The 16277-nt window shown below is 40.9% G+C and overlaps 1 protein-coding gene across 8 annotated transcripts in view; it reads right to left on the minus strand.

Moving 5' to 3' along the window:
- The window catches only part of PIK3C2G (phosphatidylinositol-4-phosphate 3-kinase catalytic subunit type 2 gamma), a 332391-nt gene that overhangs the window by 57428 nt on the left and 258686 nt on the right, over window positions 1-16277 (minus strand). For all 8 annotated transcript variants that reach the window (XM_084766217.1, XM_084766214.1, XM_084766215.1 and 5 more), the window contains 3 exons: window positions 7970-8159; window positions 7399-7520; window positions 4052-4160 (listed from right to left, as the gene is read on the minus strand). In XM_084766217.1, the coding sequence (XP_084622343.1) occupies window positions 4052-4160; window positions 7399-7520; window positions 7970-8159 (421 nt within the window). The remainder of the gene's footprint in view (window positions 1-4051; window positions 4161-7398; window positions 7521-7969; window positions 8160-16277) is intronic.

Consider the following 16277-nt stretch of genomic DNA (forward strand, 5'->3'; position numbering starts at 1 on the left):
CATGAGTTGGTTAGAGAACAACTTGCCAATAAACAGGAGAAAAAGTTTAAAGGTCACCGTCAAACACTCTCAAATGTAATCTGTTAATCCCTTAGGATTTGAAGGACAACAGCAATCCTATAGATCATCATATGATAATGATGGTATTGTTATTCATTTATTCATTTAAAATATTTAGCAAATATTGATGAGTGAGGAACTATCTAGATGAGAAATAAAAACTGAGGAGAATATGAGAACATAGCCACTAGATCCTTACATTTCCTTACAGGAGAAAAGAACGTGGTGGCCATCATGATTGCTTCCTACCATTTTCTTTGTCCAAGGTGACACTTTGTGACTTCTATTTATTAACTACTGTCTGACTTTTAGTAGTGACTTGAGTGTCGCATCCTCTAACCCCCTTGGACTTAAGTTGAACTCTGGTGTTTGGACACTTATCCTTTGTTACAGAACAGTGTCTATATCTGAGTCTACCAGCTTTACCATAATAGTCCAACCTCCTATGAGAATCAGTCAGAAATGAGGACACCTGAGTGCCTGCTACATTAGAGGTCAAATGACTGATAATGCCCACTTGATGAGGAAGAAGTGGAAGGTTACTCTCTGTGACAGTGGCTAGGGATGGGGAGGAAGAAGGGTGCTCTACTTCCTCTGATCAGCAAGCCTGTGATTGCTTCTGTTATTTACTCACACATCAATCAACAGAGGGATGTTTTATTCATTAGCATATTGAATGTCAGAGATGAACTTTTTCCTCATAGAAAATGGCGTCTTGTTAGGAAGTATGGTGACATGTGCTTGCACCCCAGAAGTTGGGACCCTGTGTCTTGAGAAAAGGCTTGCTGACTGCTGGTTAGTGCTTTATTTCAGATGGGCTCACACTGGCCACATCCAAGCTCTTTGAGGTATGAGGTTGAACTTAAAAGATTCTGTGAACGTTTTCACTCCTTGCTTGAAAAAGCAAAGCATCGGAGAGACTTTGTATTCATCACCCTAAGGATTTTGTTCTAGATAAACCGCTAGACAGCTGTGTCCAAGAGCTAAAGAGTTCTGTCTGCCAGGGACCTGCTTATGAAACCAGCATCTGTCTCACAGGGATGTTCCATGCCATGTGGACAGCCTAGCCACTAGTAAAGAAAATGAGAGATTCTTTAGCATTAGGAGACATCAGCTTCACACATGCACAGTGTGCTTTTGTGTGTGTCCTTGTGTGTGTATGTGTATGTGTTTTATGTATGTCTAGGTGTGCGTTTGTGTGTGCCTGTGTATATGTGTCCTTATGTGTCTTGCAAGCCCTGATCTGACATATATACAACAAGAAGATGATACTAGCCCAGAATTTCTATAGAATTTTCCAACCTGCTTTCAGGGCAACCGAGAGTAATAACCTAGCAAGTAAAGAAATATTAAAAAGCCATTTGGGATGATAAAGACCACAGACTTGGACCTGCAGCACAGCTTCTCTGAAAGGACAGTGAGAAGGAGAAGACACTTTGGAAACTGCACACCTAGAGGGTGGCTGCAGCACTAGATTCTCATGGTGACAGTGACTGCATCCAAATATTCTGCTAAGAGTGGCTGAAAGAGCTTAACATGTGATTTTTTTTAACTTGTCTTCAAAGAATGTGAGAGTCAACAGTAAGAGTCACCGTTAGTGCAAACATAGGAGGTCCAGAAACTTGCATATGAGAAAGAGAAACAACACTGGATCTGAAAGCAGGATAAAGAAGTTTGCAAAGACAAAAATGTTAAAAGTAGACGAAGAACAAAGAAATTAATATACATTGTTATCATGGTGTATGAGATACAAATGTGTTAAACAGACTGTCTTAAGGTTTCATGCCACAGGGAAATTAAAAGAAAATTACAAAGTCATAGTGGATTTAAAACACTAGGGATGCATGCTCTAGTCTGGGTGGCAATCCCCCATAGTCGAGCGGTATATTACTCTGAAGCGACTAGGACATAGTTGAATTATCAGCAATGAATGTTTAGAATGGAAGAAAGGAAAAAATTGCACCAGGTACATCTCAGATAAAATGCTTGTAAGATAACAGGCCTGTACGTACACACACACACACACACACACACACACACACACACACACACACACACACCCCAACACACATCATTCCAATCTGAAGGCAAAGATTGTATTCTGTATTTAATATAACATTTCATTAGTGTGTTGCTTGTAATTATGGTTAAAATAGGAAATATAAATTGATGCAAGTAAAATGATGGAATTGTTAGATCACAGAAACTACAACCACAATGATACTCCCTTGGCTGTATGTTTATTACACAGGATTTTAAAGAGGAAGGCCTTGTTACAGACAGAAGAAGCTGCTGTGTAACATCCTGCCCTCACCCCCCCCCCCCAAGATAAAAACGTTCTATCCTGCAGGACTCTATTTAAACAGGAAGGTAAACTACTCTAAAGAGCTTCAGGAAGTCCCTGAAAGTGACTGGACCCACCAGGCCCCTCCATGTCATAGTAAGCAATAAAAGCTGAGAGTTCTCTCAGAGTCTAAGAAGCTGAGCCTGAGGCACAAAGAACACTGTAAGACCAGAGTAGCTGCATGGAAGAAGCCAAAGCCAGCCAAGCTGTCTGGAAAATGGGTAGACCAACTGAGGCACCTGCAGAGGGCCCTCTCAGTGTGCTCTAGGCTTCCAGATTTGGGAGCTGTCACCCATGCTGGGTGGGCTTTGTTGATGCAGCTGTCTTTGAGTCATCTCTGCCCCTGTAAGTGACCCTTCCCCCACATTCCTGTAAGTCACACCAATGAAACTCATGGATACCACGCTAGGCTTTGGTGGCATCCGTGTTTTGGTCTGTTGTGGGAGCTTCCTGTCTGGGGTGAGTAGGCGTGTGTGTGTTGCATTTCCCCAGGAATAGTTTTGTCAAACAGTAGATGCATATGTCTGTTAGCAAAAATATCAGCACACCTAGAACAGTCCTGTTCTCCCTCCCTCCCTCCCTCCCTCCCTCCCTCCCTCTCTTCCTCCCTCCCCCCTTCCCCCTCCCCCCTCTCTCTCCCTCTCCCATATTCAGATTCAAAGGAATTGAGTCTTCATACTCTTCCATACATCCTTAGTCCAGGAGGATAATACCAACCCCTGGTCTAATTTATATGTAACATTAGTTTACATAGCAAAAAGCCTTTGCAGATAAAATACACCGAAGCCCTTGAGATGGTAAGGCTGTCCCAAGTAGCCCAGATTTGCCCAGTGTAATGACTAACATCCTGCCAGAGGAAGCACAAGGGCAGTAAGAGCCAGACATGAAGGTGTGATGACAGGGACTGTATTGCAAGAAGAGATCTCCTAGACCAGTGGTCCTCAACCTCCTTAATGCCGTGTCCCCTTAGTACAGCTCCGCAACCATGAAATCATTTCCTTGCCACTTCACGACTGTGATTTTTCTACTGTTATGAATCGTAATGTGAATATCTGACACCCAGGGTATATGACCCATATATGTGACCCATAAAGGGGTGTGACCCACAGGTTGAGAACCTCTGCTGTAGAAGATGGAATATTCCAGAAGGTCTGCCAATACTTTGACTCGAGTCCCTTAAGTCCCATATTCAGAATGCTGAGTTCCAGAACTTAATGTTGCCACCTTGTTTGTTGTATCTGGTTGCAGTCCAGTGGGAACCCAGTTGAGTAGCATGGTTTCCGCACCCCTGAACTTCCTTGTGTGGCTTGTTCCTCCTCAGGACAACGGCCTAGAACACCTCTGTTAAACGTCAAGTCAAATGCCTGAAAGACACTGTCTGTCCTCAGTCTGCACCTTTTATGTCAAAGCTGGAAGAAATCCACGCCTTGCAGTCAAGCATCCAAGCATATTGTGGTCCATTCAGCACACACTGTCTCTGTGAAGCTAGGGCTTTGGACCTCATTTCATGGACTTTAGACATCTTAGACATACATGCTACCTGAGTGAAGGGACTACAGAAAGCTGACACATTTAAAACTACTTTTGTAATGATAAGTAAATTGCTGACGTTTGCATAAAAGTGGAAAAAATAATGCAGTTACGTACATTTGCCACTTCGTAAGATCCGTGCAGGATCTGGTCCACGTAATGACTTAGATCTCTGATCCTCTTATGATCTGAGTCTGTAAAAGGTAAGTGCCACCAGTGAGGAAACCTGTTTTAAAGGAAAGGAGTGTTACTTTGGTCAGTGTAAAAGTTAGCCTCTTTTGGGTTGGTCACACACTTGACAGCTGCACCACTGGAGGGCCAATAAAAACATCAGAAAAAGGGCAGAATATACGTGGCTAACCCTGGCCATTGCATAGGCACAACTGTCCTCATTTGTGCTATTTTAATCATCACTGATATCAGCACTAATTTAATTTAACATTAAATGAACGTAATATGATCTTTATTACTGTATTTATGTCAGTCCACAAATGTTTCCTCCTTGTGCATGTAAGGGCTAATACGTAGTTTCTGAAATTAATGATTTATAGTTTTTCAAAGAGTTCCGACTGTATTGTTTCATCTGGGCTCTTGACAGACATCATTTCAAGTAGTGTCTGCTTTCATCCAGCCTCATTCTTGTGAATCAAAGTCACACTGTCCCCAAGAGTCAGGACAGATGGCTTCTCTCTGATCTACTTGAAGACCGTCTTGGTGAATTGGGCTTAAGATCAGTTTGGTGGCATGGCCTGGTAGTGGTCCCATTGAGTAACATTTTCCTGCACACATGTATCTTTTTATCAGCTGGCTATTGCCCCTTTTCATACATCTGCCATTTAGTGCACATGAAAGCCTGCCTGCATGCTTCCCGGAAGGAGAAATGAGGAGGCTTGTGAATCTTACTGCAAGCACACAGAAGCAAGTGGTGATGTCAAGCCAGGACATTGCCAGCTACTTTTTAAAAAGATCACGCAAGTGCCATATGACTAAATCTATATATCTAATTATTACCTGGTCAATAAGTAACATTTAAGATTTTAAATTGTTTATCAATCTAAAGATTAAACTGTTAGTTTTTTTTTTCCGTCTGGACTTAGTTACGAAAATTGGGACCAATATAAAATTAGTCTAAAATGTAAAATATATGTAATATATAATTATACACATATATATGGTGGCAGTTTTGGAAATGACCTTGGCAACTAGATGGCTTCAGTTAGTGTTTAATATAAATCATACAGCTATGTGTGGGGCTTCCATATTTGTATAATAAAGCAATTTAATCTTTGCTGGTGTTTTATAAATTCTGAAAGTTCTAGGTTAAAAATACATGTACAGAATTGAGGAATTGGGCCATACTGGTGCCATTCAATCTATCAAAAGCTCATTTACCAAATGTCACATTGAAATCAGTTATTGAGAAGCCTCCGTATGCTGTTTTCCCTGACACTGCTACCATAGTGTTCATCAGAAAACAGGCAAAAAAAGACAATGGTTTTTTATTTTTTGTTTTTGTTTTTGTTTTAAAATGCTGATTTTTAAAAAAGTTGTTCTGATTACTGGGTAATTGATCTTCTCAGTACTAACACCAGGATTCCCCCCACCCCTTTTGATCTGGTCCTGAGTGGAGTTTACATCCTGGGAAATCACACAAGATTCTGAGGCGAGGAGGAAAGCATCAAGACAAGTAGGAGGAGGGGAAGGAGTCTTGCCTCTTCCCGAAATGAGGATGAAAGCCACTCATCGTAAGAAAATCTCCATGCCTGTGGACTCTTGGAAGGTACCAGACATACAAATGGCCCAGCTGGAAGACCTCTATTGCAGGCTATGACTAATTAGAATTTCATTCTTCCTGACTGTGACATTCTGATTTTTTTCCCCCTTCCAGACCGAATTTACAGAAGTCTTTTACGACTCCTCTCCATAAATGTAGGAGTCAGAGGAAATCTTGCCCTCCTCTTCATCCATATGTATGATCTCCAGTCTTGGCCCCTGTGGGAGTGACAGCCCACAGGAGCTGCTCAGGGCACACAAGGCTAAAAGTCCCTCCTCAGAGAGTTCATGAAACGGTTTGAATATCAATTTAGCTTCATTGCCAGGCAGCAGTTGTGGGCAGAGCAGAATCCTAACCAGGGCTGGAGAAGAGGCTGTGTGAAGTGGTGCTGACGCTTCTGGAGTCTGCGAGAGGCTAGAGAAGACAGCCTTGATCAGAGGATAGCGCATACTGCTGCGTGATGTATGCTATTCCGTGACTATCAGTGGATATGGTAACATATCTTAGATGGTGAACTTGGCAGCGGAAGTTTGAAGATTTTTGCTAATGCTTCTTTTTTTCTGATTCTATTTAAAATATCCCAAACCTATGTATAGCGGCTTTCAGAATTAACGAATTTTCCTCTTGTGTTCCTGAGCTGCTGTCTAATGTCTTATCTTCCGGGTGTTGAAAATGCTCATGCTTCAAAATGTCTAAGACAGAAGCAAACATACTTTTTCAATATTCCCCGATATCACTTCACTCACTGAAAGCTTATACTTAGGTTTTGGAAAGGGACTAAATCAGAGAACACATGAAAATCCATGTGTGCAAAGCATAGCAGGCCTTAAGTAACCACCAACAACATTAAAAGATGGCTCACTTAACAAAAATTCTAGTGCAGATGAAAGAAAAATCAAAATTTGGTTTATCTGGCTGCCAATATCATAATTTCTGTGAACCCACCTTTTCGAGGCTAAATACAAATTTGTTGTACTCTGAACTTGACGGTTTAAATTTGCCTCGTTTTAACTAATATTCCAGATTAGATGAACAGTAGTTGACTTTATAGTTATCTTTTGTTTATTTTTCCACTGTAACATAATATCACAGCTATTCCTTCAAAATGTACATAAATAAATAACATTCAGACTATGTAAGTTTAGTAACTAATGGCTAAGAGAACCCAGGTTTGAGAATAGCAAAGGTGAGTGACATATAAAACAATTGATGGTATCACACACACCCCTCTCCCCTGCCCAACCACACAAAAATCCCCTTCCGTCTCACCATGTACACATGAGTACTTACATAAGGGTTTCTAATGCTCAGCTATTGCCAAAAAAAGTATGCATGATGATTTAGTTCTGTCTTTCAATTTCAATTCTATTTTTATAGAAACAACTGAGAAGAATACATTTAAAACAGGGAAATAAAACAATTTTCCTCTCTAAGTAAGGAAAAATGAAAGAGGTTCTGGATTTTTTTCCATCTACAAAAATCGATGGCTATAAGCAAAAAAAAAGAAAGGTGCCAACTTTGTTCTGCTTTCTGCTGCAAAGGGCTCTTGGCTCGGGTGCTGCAGGGAAAGCATCTCCGCATTGGACACTGCCTGGTGCTCCCAAACAGGAAACCTCTTAGCCATCATTTTCCTCCCTTTGCTCAAGGACACATTCTGAAGGCCTAATAAGGCGAGGGAACGGTGCCTTACTCTGGGAGAGCCAAAGAGGAGAATTGCTTCTGAATTTGGCTGTGAAGTCTGTAAAACTGCTCGAATGACTTTTTGGTCAGGCTTTTCCTGTTGTCGCCGCGTGTCACCTCGATCAGATACAGCTGCGGATAAACAGTCAAAAATCAAAAGATGGAGATAAAGCTTGCCGTAGATCCCCAAACCAGCTTTTAGATAAATTAAACAGAAAAGGGAACTTTTTGTTTAAAAAAAAAAAACACCCAACTTATCACCGAAGCAGATGGACGTAATCTTTAACGTCATGATTACCTATAAATAAAGTGTATGGGGGACCATAATTTTATGTTCTGGCAACATTGCCTAATTTTTGCTGTCCTTTCTTGCAGACACTTTAATTAGTTCTTGATTTATATTCTACCACAGGGTAGGAACTGTTCCCTCTGATGGTTCTCCGCTAATAGCTCCGGTTGTGACGATTTTTCTTAAACCATTTCCTTAATGGTACTTCTCCCGTTCTGATTTTCAATTTGCATAGTAAAAAAGTCAAGGTTTTAAAAAAGTGTGTGCAGCAGAGCCTGTGGCTTAGACTTACGTTGCTATGCGTCTTGCTGAACCCTAAAATTGCGGCTCTCTGAATTGTCCTGGTTTTCTTCAGGATGCAGGGTTCCCGGAGAAGAGTCTGAGGGGCAGGCTTGGCGAGGCTAATGGCTGGCATCTGTGCTAGTGTGTGGATCAGGTTATTCAACTTAACTGGGAAACACTCCAGACTTTCCTTTATCTTCCTAGACAAATGAAAAGAAGAAAAAACAGTAAGAAACGCTCCCTATATCCCATGGATTTGTTTGTAATCGGGCCTTATGTTTGCCAGATGTATGTGTGTTTGGAGGGCGAGATGAAAATGTATATATGCAAAATCCATCTACTTTATGCTGTAGTCCTAATCATTAAGTTCACCTCTGGAAATTGTTTAGAAATGTAGAAGACACTCTCTTGATGAGCTAGAAGACTGTAATTTAATCATTATATTCTAATAACCTTTTTGAACTTTGTTTTGGGCCAGTAAGACAGCTCACTAGGTAATAGTGTTTGCTGTTGAACCTGACAAGCCGAATTTGATTCCTGGGAAAGAAAGAACCCAATCCCATTGTGTGTGCTGAGTGTCCTCTGATTGCTGCATGAGTGCTGTGAGCACAGGAGTGCGTGCGCGTGCGCGTGTGCGCGCGCGCGCGCGCACACACACACACACACACACACAGAGAGAGAGAGAGAGAGAGAGAGAGAGAGAGAGAGAGAGAGAGAGAGAGACAGACAGACAGACAGACAGACAGACAGACAGACAGACACGGAGAGAGGGGGGTAGGGAGGGAGAGCACAGTGTCACACATCTCTCATCCTCATCTCAGTGTTGGCGAAAATAAGAGAGAGAAGGGAGAAGGGAGAAACACAAGACACACAGAGAAAGAGACACCTACAGAGAGAGACAGAGACATACGCACACAGTGAGAGAGACTCTACACACATAAAACAAATAAGTAAATAAATAAATGGAATTCATAAATTTATTTTGTTGTCTATTTTTTTGAGATTATGATTTTAAAACAACTTAGCTGTAGCTCATGATCATTTAAAATATTTACACATGTCCAGAAATTAGACCTGGAAAGAGAGGTAGGGTCAAAGCTTCAGCCAGGTGGTGCCCCCTTTAGCCACACGCAGCCCAAGACAAAGTCACAGACCTACAACACTGCGAGATTCTTTTTGGTAACGCCTTTGCTTGATCCTCAAGCATGGACTCTGTGGATGACACCATGGGGCAATGTCCAAAGAAAGGGGCAGACCCACTCCTTTCCTCCTCCTTTAGGTAAAGGATTTTGAAAAATTATGACTCAACTTTGATTGTTTACTTTTATTTGATCTCTATATACTTTTATTCCTCTAAAGTAGGGGGAAAAGTATACTTTGACAATATATTTAATGCCTAAGCACTTTATATATGAACTAATTTTCATTTTATAGTATTGATTTTGTTGTGATTTTTTGGTGTCTGAGCTTGAAAGCGTATTCTTTTAGTACTGAGGAAGGTTTGCATTCTAATGACACAATGATCTCTCAAACGCAGTCTTCATTCTTTCTTTTATGATACTTTTACTTACTCCCTAAAAGAGCAATATTTGAAATCCGCTGGTGTCCTTCGCCTCTGCTCTGTCTGCCCAGTGTGGCGGCCATGTTAACCTTCTAGGTCCACTAGTACCAGAATGCAAGCGGCACACTCACTTTCTCTGTTGTTTCCCAGTTACCGGTGTTGTTGTTGTTGTTTGTTTTTTGTTTTTTAAAAAAGATTTATTTGCCCTGTTTTTATTTGTGCATATGTATATATTGTAGGCTTTAACATTCTAGAGCTTATTAAATTTCCTCTTTCTATTGAGGTGACAAATATGCTTTCAGTTTAATTGCTTAGTAGATGAATTTGAATATTTATCTTGTAATTATTTATCTGAACTTTCTTTCTTGTTAATTCCTTGTCTTCTTTTTTGCCCAAATTCAGCTGGGAAAAGAACACTATCACAGAATCTCACTGTCAGTAAGGAGGCCTCGTCCTTTCCTTGACAATGGGAATGCTTCTACATTTTCACTTTTAGGAGTGTGGTATTTATCTACATTTCCTCTCATTGTGAGCTTGCTAATGTTTTGTGAGATGAACTGATATAATCAGGCATGAAATTCGTGGCTTGGCATGCATCCACATTGTCATGCAAAATGCCTCATTTACAACCAATGCACCGGGTCCTCGATGATAACAAACTGCTCCAACCATGTTTAATAATTTCCCCTAGTTTTAGGAAAATTCAGACTTACTTATCTTTTTTTAGTCTCCAGCTCTTTTTGAACATTTCAAAATTTCCTGTTATCTATCAGTTTATGTATACTGCTATTAAAATCTACTAAAATCATCTAAGTACGTCTCTGATCCCCACTGCTCATTTCTACCCTGTTTACTATGTTGATGGTGTTCTTGGAACATATAAATTGATGCATACCTGTTGTAGTACAGAGCACCGACCTTAAAGACAGGAAAACAATAGTAACAGCATGAATATAGGGTCAGTTATTATTTATACTAATTTGTCCATTTCTTCATCAGTTTATGGATCAGGCGAATGCTTCCTGAGCACTTTGATGTGCTGGGGTCAGAGGGAGCTCTCAGAGGTAAAGCTGCACACTCAGACCTAATAAAGCAGTGGCCACGAACCATCCACCTTAAATTCTGATGCACTCATGTCACGAAACCCCACCTGTGTAGGTGCTCGCCCTCACATTGTTCAAGGGTTAAACATCTCAGGCAAAATGAGGCCCATGAGTGTTTGTTTTTAAGGGTTATGTGTGTGTGCCTCATGTACGCAGGTGCCCTTGGAGTCCAGAAGAGGCTGTCAGAGCATCTGGAACAGGACTTACAGGTAGTTCCTGAGTCACCAGATCTGGGTCCTGGAAACTGAATCTGGCGTCCTCTAGAAGAGCAGCAAGTGCTCTTAACTATTGAGCTATTGTCCCCTTGCCCTGTGGTTTTGAAGCAAATTTTCACTGGAAACCGCCTCCTGCACAGGCAAAACATTACCGTTAAGCATCACCATCCAGGAGTCTCACTCGACAGCAGTAGGTCCCAGCCTCTGAGGTCGGATTTACTGAGGTGATACCTACACACCCAGGGAATAGCTCTAGAACTCACTTTGTATATTGGAAATATTGCAGGAGTATGCAGAGTAACCTTTCAGCTTGGGTAATGGGGGTGGAGGAGAGTGGGAGGGGGGGGCAGCTCACGCCTGTGAGCCAAGCATTTTACTAGTAAACTGTTTAAGATCCAAAGCTGCAGCCAGAAGGGTCCCAGATCTGAGAAAAAGCCTCAGGCGCTCCTGATGAAGATTGTCTGTGTGCCCTGCTAGGCCCTGCTCTGTGCATGGGGCGGGCGGGGAGGGGGGAAGAAGCCAATTAGAGCTTTGGCCTCAGGAAGTCTGCATCCTCAGGCAAGTACCTCATGATAAGCTTCTCACCCTCCAGAAAGGCAGTAAAATTATTTTCTCTGTGGATATATCAAAATCCAAGAGAGGTTCAATGTCACCAAACAAACAAACAAACAAAAAAAGCAAAACCAAAACGTAACTTAGGAAGTTGTAACCAAAGACTCTCCTTCATATTTCTCTGATTATAAAGTTCTCCTTCTGTTTATGAATTTTCTATAATGGCCAAAACCTTTTAACTTTGTCTTACAGTGAAAATAATCCACTAGGTGTAGTGTGGAATTCCCTGATGTGGTAAAGGCAGTAAGATGCTCAGCTTCCGATTTCTACTCAGCAATAGCCTGTGGGCAGAGAAAAATGTAGCAGATATTTTCAACTCTCTGAAGAGATCAATAATCACATTTTTCTAAAACTTTAGGTTCTGTTTTGTTGTTGTTACTAGATTTTTTTGTTGTTGCTCCTGTTTAAGGGGACCTAAGTTAACCACAGACTTGAGGCCTTCTTACCTCGGCCTCCAGTGTACTTGGACTGCAAGCATGTGCTCTCATACCTGATAAGTTTGATCTTAAAATGTATATGCTCTACGTACTATATCAGGGTAAGTGTGGAACCTCATCTAATATTATATGTTAGTGGTTTAAATTGCTTGTCCTCAGAAACAACTGCCACCGGAATGTGCCCTAGGAATGTGTGCATGGGTGGATGCTGAGTTGCTACCTCTGATCCTCATAGTAACTTTAGGAACAATGAAAATTTCTTTTTAAATCAAGTATTATGTTTTTACATGTGTGTGCTATACATATATGTGTATGTATACATGCTGTATTTGTATGTGTTATACTTGCATATGTATATTATGCATATGTATACGGTCTACATACATATGTGAGTGTGTATCTGTGCGTATGTGAAGATCAGAGACCAGCATTGGGTGTCTTCTTCAATTGCTCTCTACCTTTTGTCGCTGAGTCTCATTGAACCTGGAGTTTAGGAGCTTGTCCAGCCTCACTAGGAGGAGACTGTCCATCCCTGCCTCCCTGGTGCTGGGATCACAAGCGCGGGCCACTGCACCTGCATTTTACGTGGGTGCTGTGGATTGGAACTCAGGTCCTCATGCTTGCATGAGCATTTACTAATTGAGTTACCTCTCCAGTGCAAATAACTTACATGTATGAGGGAACCCTTTTCACTCTGTTTCCATCAGCGTGACCACTGGGGTGGGCGAGTGTAATCTTCAGGGTATGGACCTCAGTGATGGGGAAGCCCCCAAGCAGCTGTAGGAGTCTATGTGAGCTTGTTTATTTTCAGTTTAAATTCTTTAGTGGATTGCCAGAATATAGGTTTTCCTGACCAGCTTCTTTTTTTTTCTCCTTTATTAATTTATTCTTGTTACATCTCAATGGTTATCTCATCCCTTGTATCCTCCCATTCTTCCCTCCCTCCCATTTCCCCTTATTCCCCTCCCCTATGACTGTTCCTGAGGGGGATTACCTCCCCCTGTATATGTTCATAGGGTATCAAGTCTCTTCTTGGTAACCTGCTGTCCTTCCTCTGAGTGCCACCAGGTCTCCCCCTCCAGGGGACATCTGACCAGCTTCTTTAATAATCTCAGAGAGATCTATTTCCGAAGACTGTCTTTGAAGACTTTGTAAGAGTCACTCTTTATGTTTCTACTGACATGGTAATTTTACCATCTATAAACAGAAGGTTTCACGTGACTCAAACTCAGCAAGAAAAAAAAACTTGTTCTTCTTTTAAATTTTAGACTTCATTTCCTTGCAGAGATTCTGCCATGCGTAATGAGCACATTATTATACTTTTGTTTTTGTGTTGGGGTTTCGATTGTCCAGCTTTCTGAGTGACTCATGGGGAATGATAAATTGATGCAGCATTGTCACAGTTTCTTTATTCCAAAAGGAAAAGCAACAATCCAGCATCTGGTTTGCAGTTTCTGAAATGTTGGGCTAGCACTTTTTTATGCTTACATTTATAAAGTGTGCCACCACACAACAACTACTTATTACACATTTATATGTCAAAAATATCCAAGCAGATATTTTAAGCAAAATGTACTATTAAAAAGTATATTCTACAGGAACAGTGTTTAGCAGAGATGGTTGCAGAACACCTGCGTTTCTTTTCAGAAACCAAATCAGACAACCACCAACAGCCTGCATGTACATACAGGTTAGGAGATCTGACACAGTCTTCTGGCATCTGAACACACATGATACATATACATACACACAGTATAATGCACACACAAACACACACACAGAAAAATTAAAACATGTATTCAACAAATAATCTTTGCTAATACATTCCATGTACACAATAAAAGCTACCACTCTCTGCATTTTATTGACAAATTATCTTGCCAAAGCTCAGGCTGGCTTCAGCTTTCTGTTTTCCTGGGAAACTTTTATTTTTGAAAACTCAGTACAAAGACATGGCAAGGAAAACTCCTGGTAACTGGTTGTACATATGTGCAATGTACTTGTGTACATATGAAACCACATGTTTATGTTTTATCCCTGGAATAAAATAGGGTATGCCATGTTAATTCTTACTGGCTTGGTAGATTCCCAACATAGCTCTGTGGTAATCTGGAGACATTGAAGGTAAATGGCATTTATATTTGCCCAACATAGGACAGTGGGAGCGACACACAGAATTTCTTTTCTATATTGTTTGACAAAGTTGTACTCCACACAAAGCACCTGTTAAATTCAAGTCAGCTTTGTTCATTGCTGAGCTCACAGGCTCTGCTCACAGGCTTAGCATCACCCCTAATGGCTTTAGGAGCCAGATTTCTTGCATCTGTGGAGTATATTTCATGAATAAAGCATGCTATTTCTCAGGGATCGAAAAAGGTAACACAGATCATTGGAAGTGGTACATTAGTGTGCACCCTCTCTCACAAAAGGCCTACTGAATAAATAAAGGAATGACTGCATTTGAATCCAAAAGGTAGATAATACATGTGGAAAGAAACAAGGGGAATGAACTGTGTAAATTGTGGGTTTGGTAGAATCTGAGTCTTGGTAAACTTTCAAGTCCTGTAAGAATGCTATCGCAGGAGGACTAGAGAAACTAGGGCTGTTGCTGCTGCAGCTTCCTCTCCTTCCCATCCTCCTCCTTTTTATCTTCCTCCTCCTCTCCTCCTTCTTCTCCTCTTTATCTTTCTCTTGCTTTCCCCTTCTCCTTCTCCTCCTCCTCCTCCTTCTTCTTCCTCCTCCCCCTCTATAACTTAGAAATTAAATTAAAAATCTTTTAATTTTTTTTGAGATTCCTATATGAGTTCTGTGTTTATGTCACCCACTCCCTCTCTTCATTCTAATTCTTCCCTGAAGAAGCCCCCATCCCTTTCCAAGTTCATGGCCTTTTATTCTTAATTTACTCTTGTGACATACATACGTACCTAATGTAGCAATACAACCTACTGACTTTATTCAGTGTTGCTTATATGTGTTCAGGGCTGAAATCTTGGAATTGCATAAGCTGTCAGGACTTATCCCTGAGGAAGACTGATTTTTCCTATCTCAGTAACTGTTAATTGCTTCTGTCTCTCCTCAGAGTAAGGCTTGTGAGACTTGTCCCACCCACATTAGCATGTCAGTTGGGTCATGTTTGGGCAAGCACACAGCTGAGACCTCAGGCTGCAGCTTCTCTGTCACATACAGAAGACACTAACTCGCGGCAGATGCTGAAACTCTCCTTAAATGTCTTTGCTGTTTTCCAATTGCAGTCTCAGGTCCTCAGAATGAACGCCACAGAGTTGGTGAGTCCTAGGTAAATGTCACAAGAGGCTCCCAACTGAATACAAACAAGAATCTCAGCCTCCCGAGCCTCAACGATGAAAAGCTTCTTATTATACTTTCTCGTAGAGGCGCCTTGTACAAATTGGTCAGATCTGAGCAAATAGAACAGAGAGCCCAGCAGACAGCCGATGGCCTACTCCGATTACAGAGTAGTATACCAGAAAAAGGACAGCAATGAACCACGCCCTCAATGCCCAGTTACTGCACTGATCATACTGAAATAAAGCACAACAGGGAAATAAATCCTAACATGCAACAACAGAGAAGAGAATACTGGATGGCAATAGATGGTGTTATACAACTCTTTACAATTCGAAAAGATGGTTTTTTAAAATTGGTAGGCTATTTTTGTGCAGTTCAGTCTGTAGAATAAGCAGCTGTGTGAACTACACAGGCTCAGGCCTTCTGTTGCCTGTCAACCGAAGCACAGAGCGGTTGTGTAGGTGACAGCTATTGTATCACTGTCATCTGGGATAGTCTTTCTACTTGTCATTTTTTTTTGTACCTTTAGTAGGTACATTATACTTTTCAAATGTGTTTAACCTTTAGACTCATGGTATTCCAGAAAATTCCATTCCAAATACTATTTTTATTACTCAACAGCTAATTTTATCCTGACTTAATATTTAGGAAAATTGGGCAAATTTTCACAGATGTTCCTACTGCAGAAATTTACGGCAGCAACTAAGCAATCACACATCATGGGAAGTACACACATAGTAAAAGCTGTTATACTGGTAGGTTAAAAAATAAATTTAAAAATAGAATGGGCTCAGAAAATTAGCATGGTTGGAGCTATAATTAGATGGAAAAAAGCATGAAGGGCTTTCACAATGAAAGAAATTATTCTGAGGACTCTCTTTGAATTTGTTTTCTCGGATGAAGAAAGGCTAGATGGCCTGGTGGTTACTCCCTCCACGTTCTATTTGTTCCTTGAGTGTTCATCTTTGCCGGTATCATCAGTTAAGCTAAGATAAAGGAGACACTGACTCTTATTTGTGGAATAAAACAATTCACAATATGGCAAGACACTAAATTGCAATTTTAACATAATTATACAGGACCC

The sequence above is a fragment of the Acomys minous genome (genome assembly GCF_964271855.1).
Source record: "Acomys minous genome assembly, chromosome: 17".
Lineage (NCBI taxonomy): Eukaryota > Metazoa > Chordata > Mammalia > Rodentia > Muridae > Acomys > Acomys minous.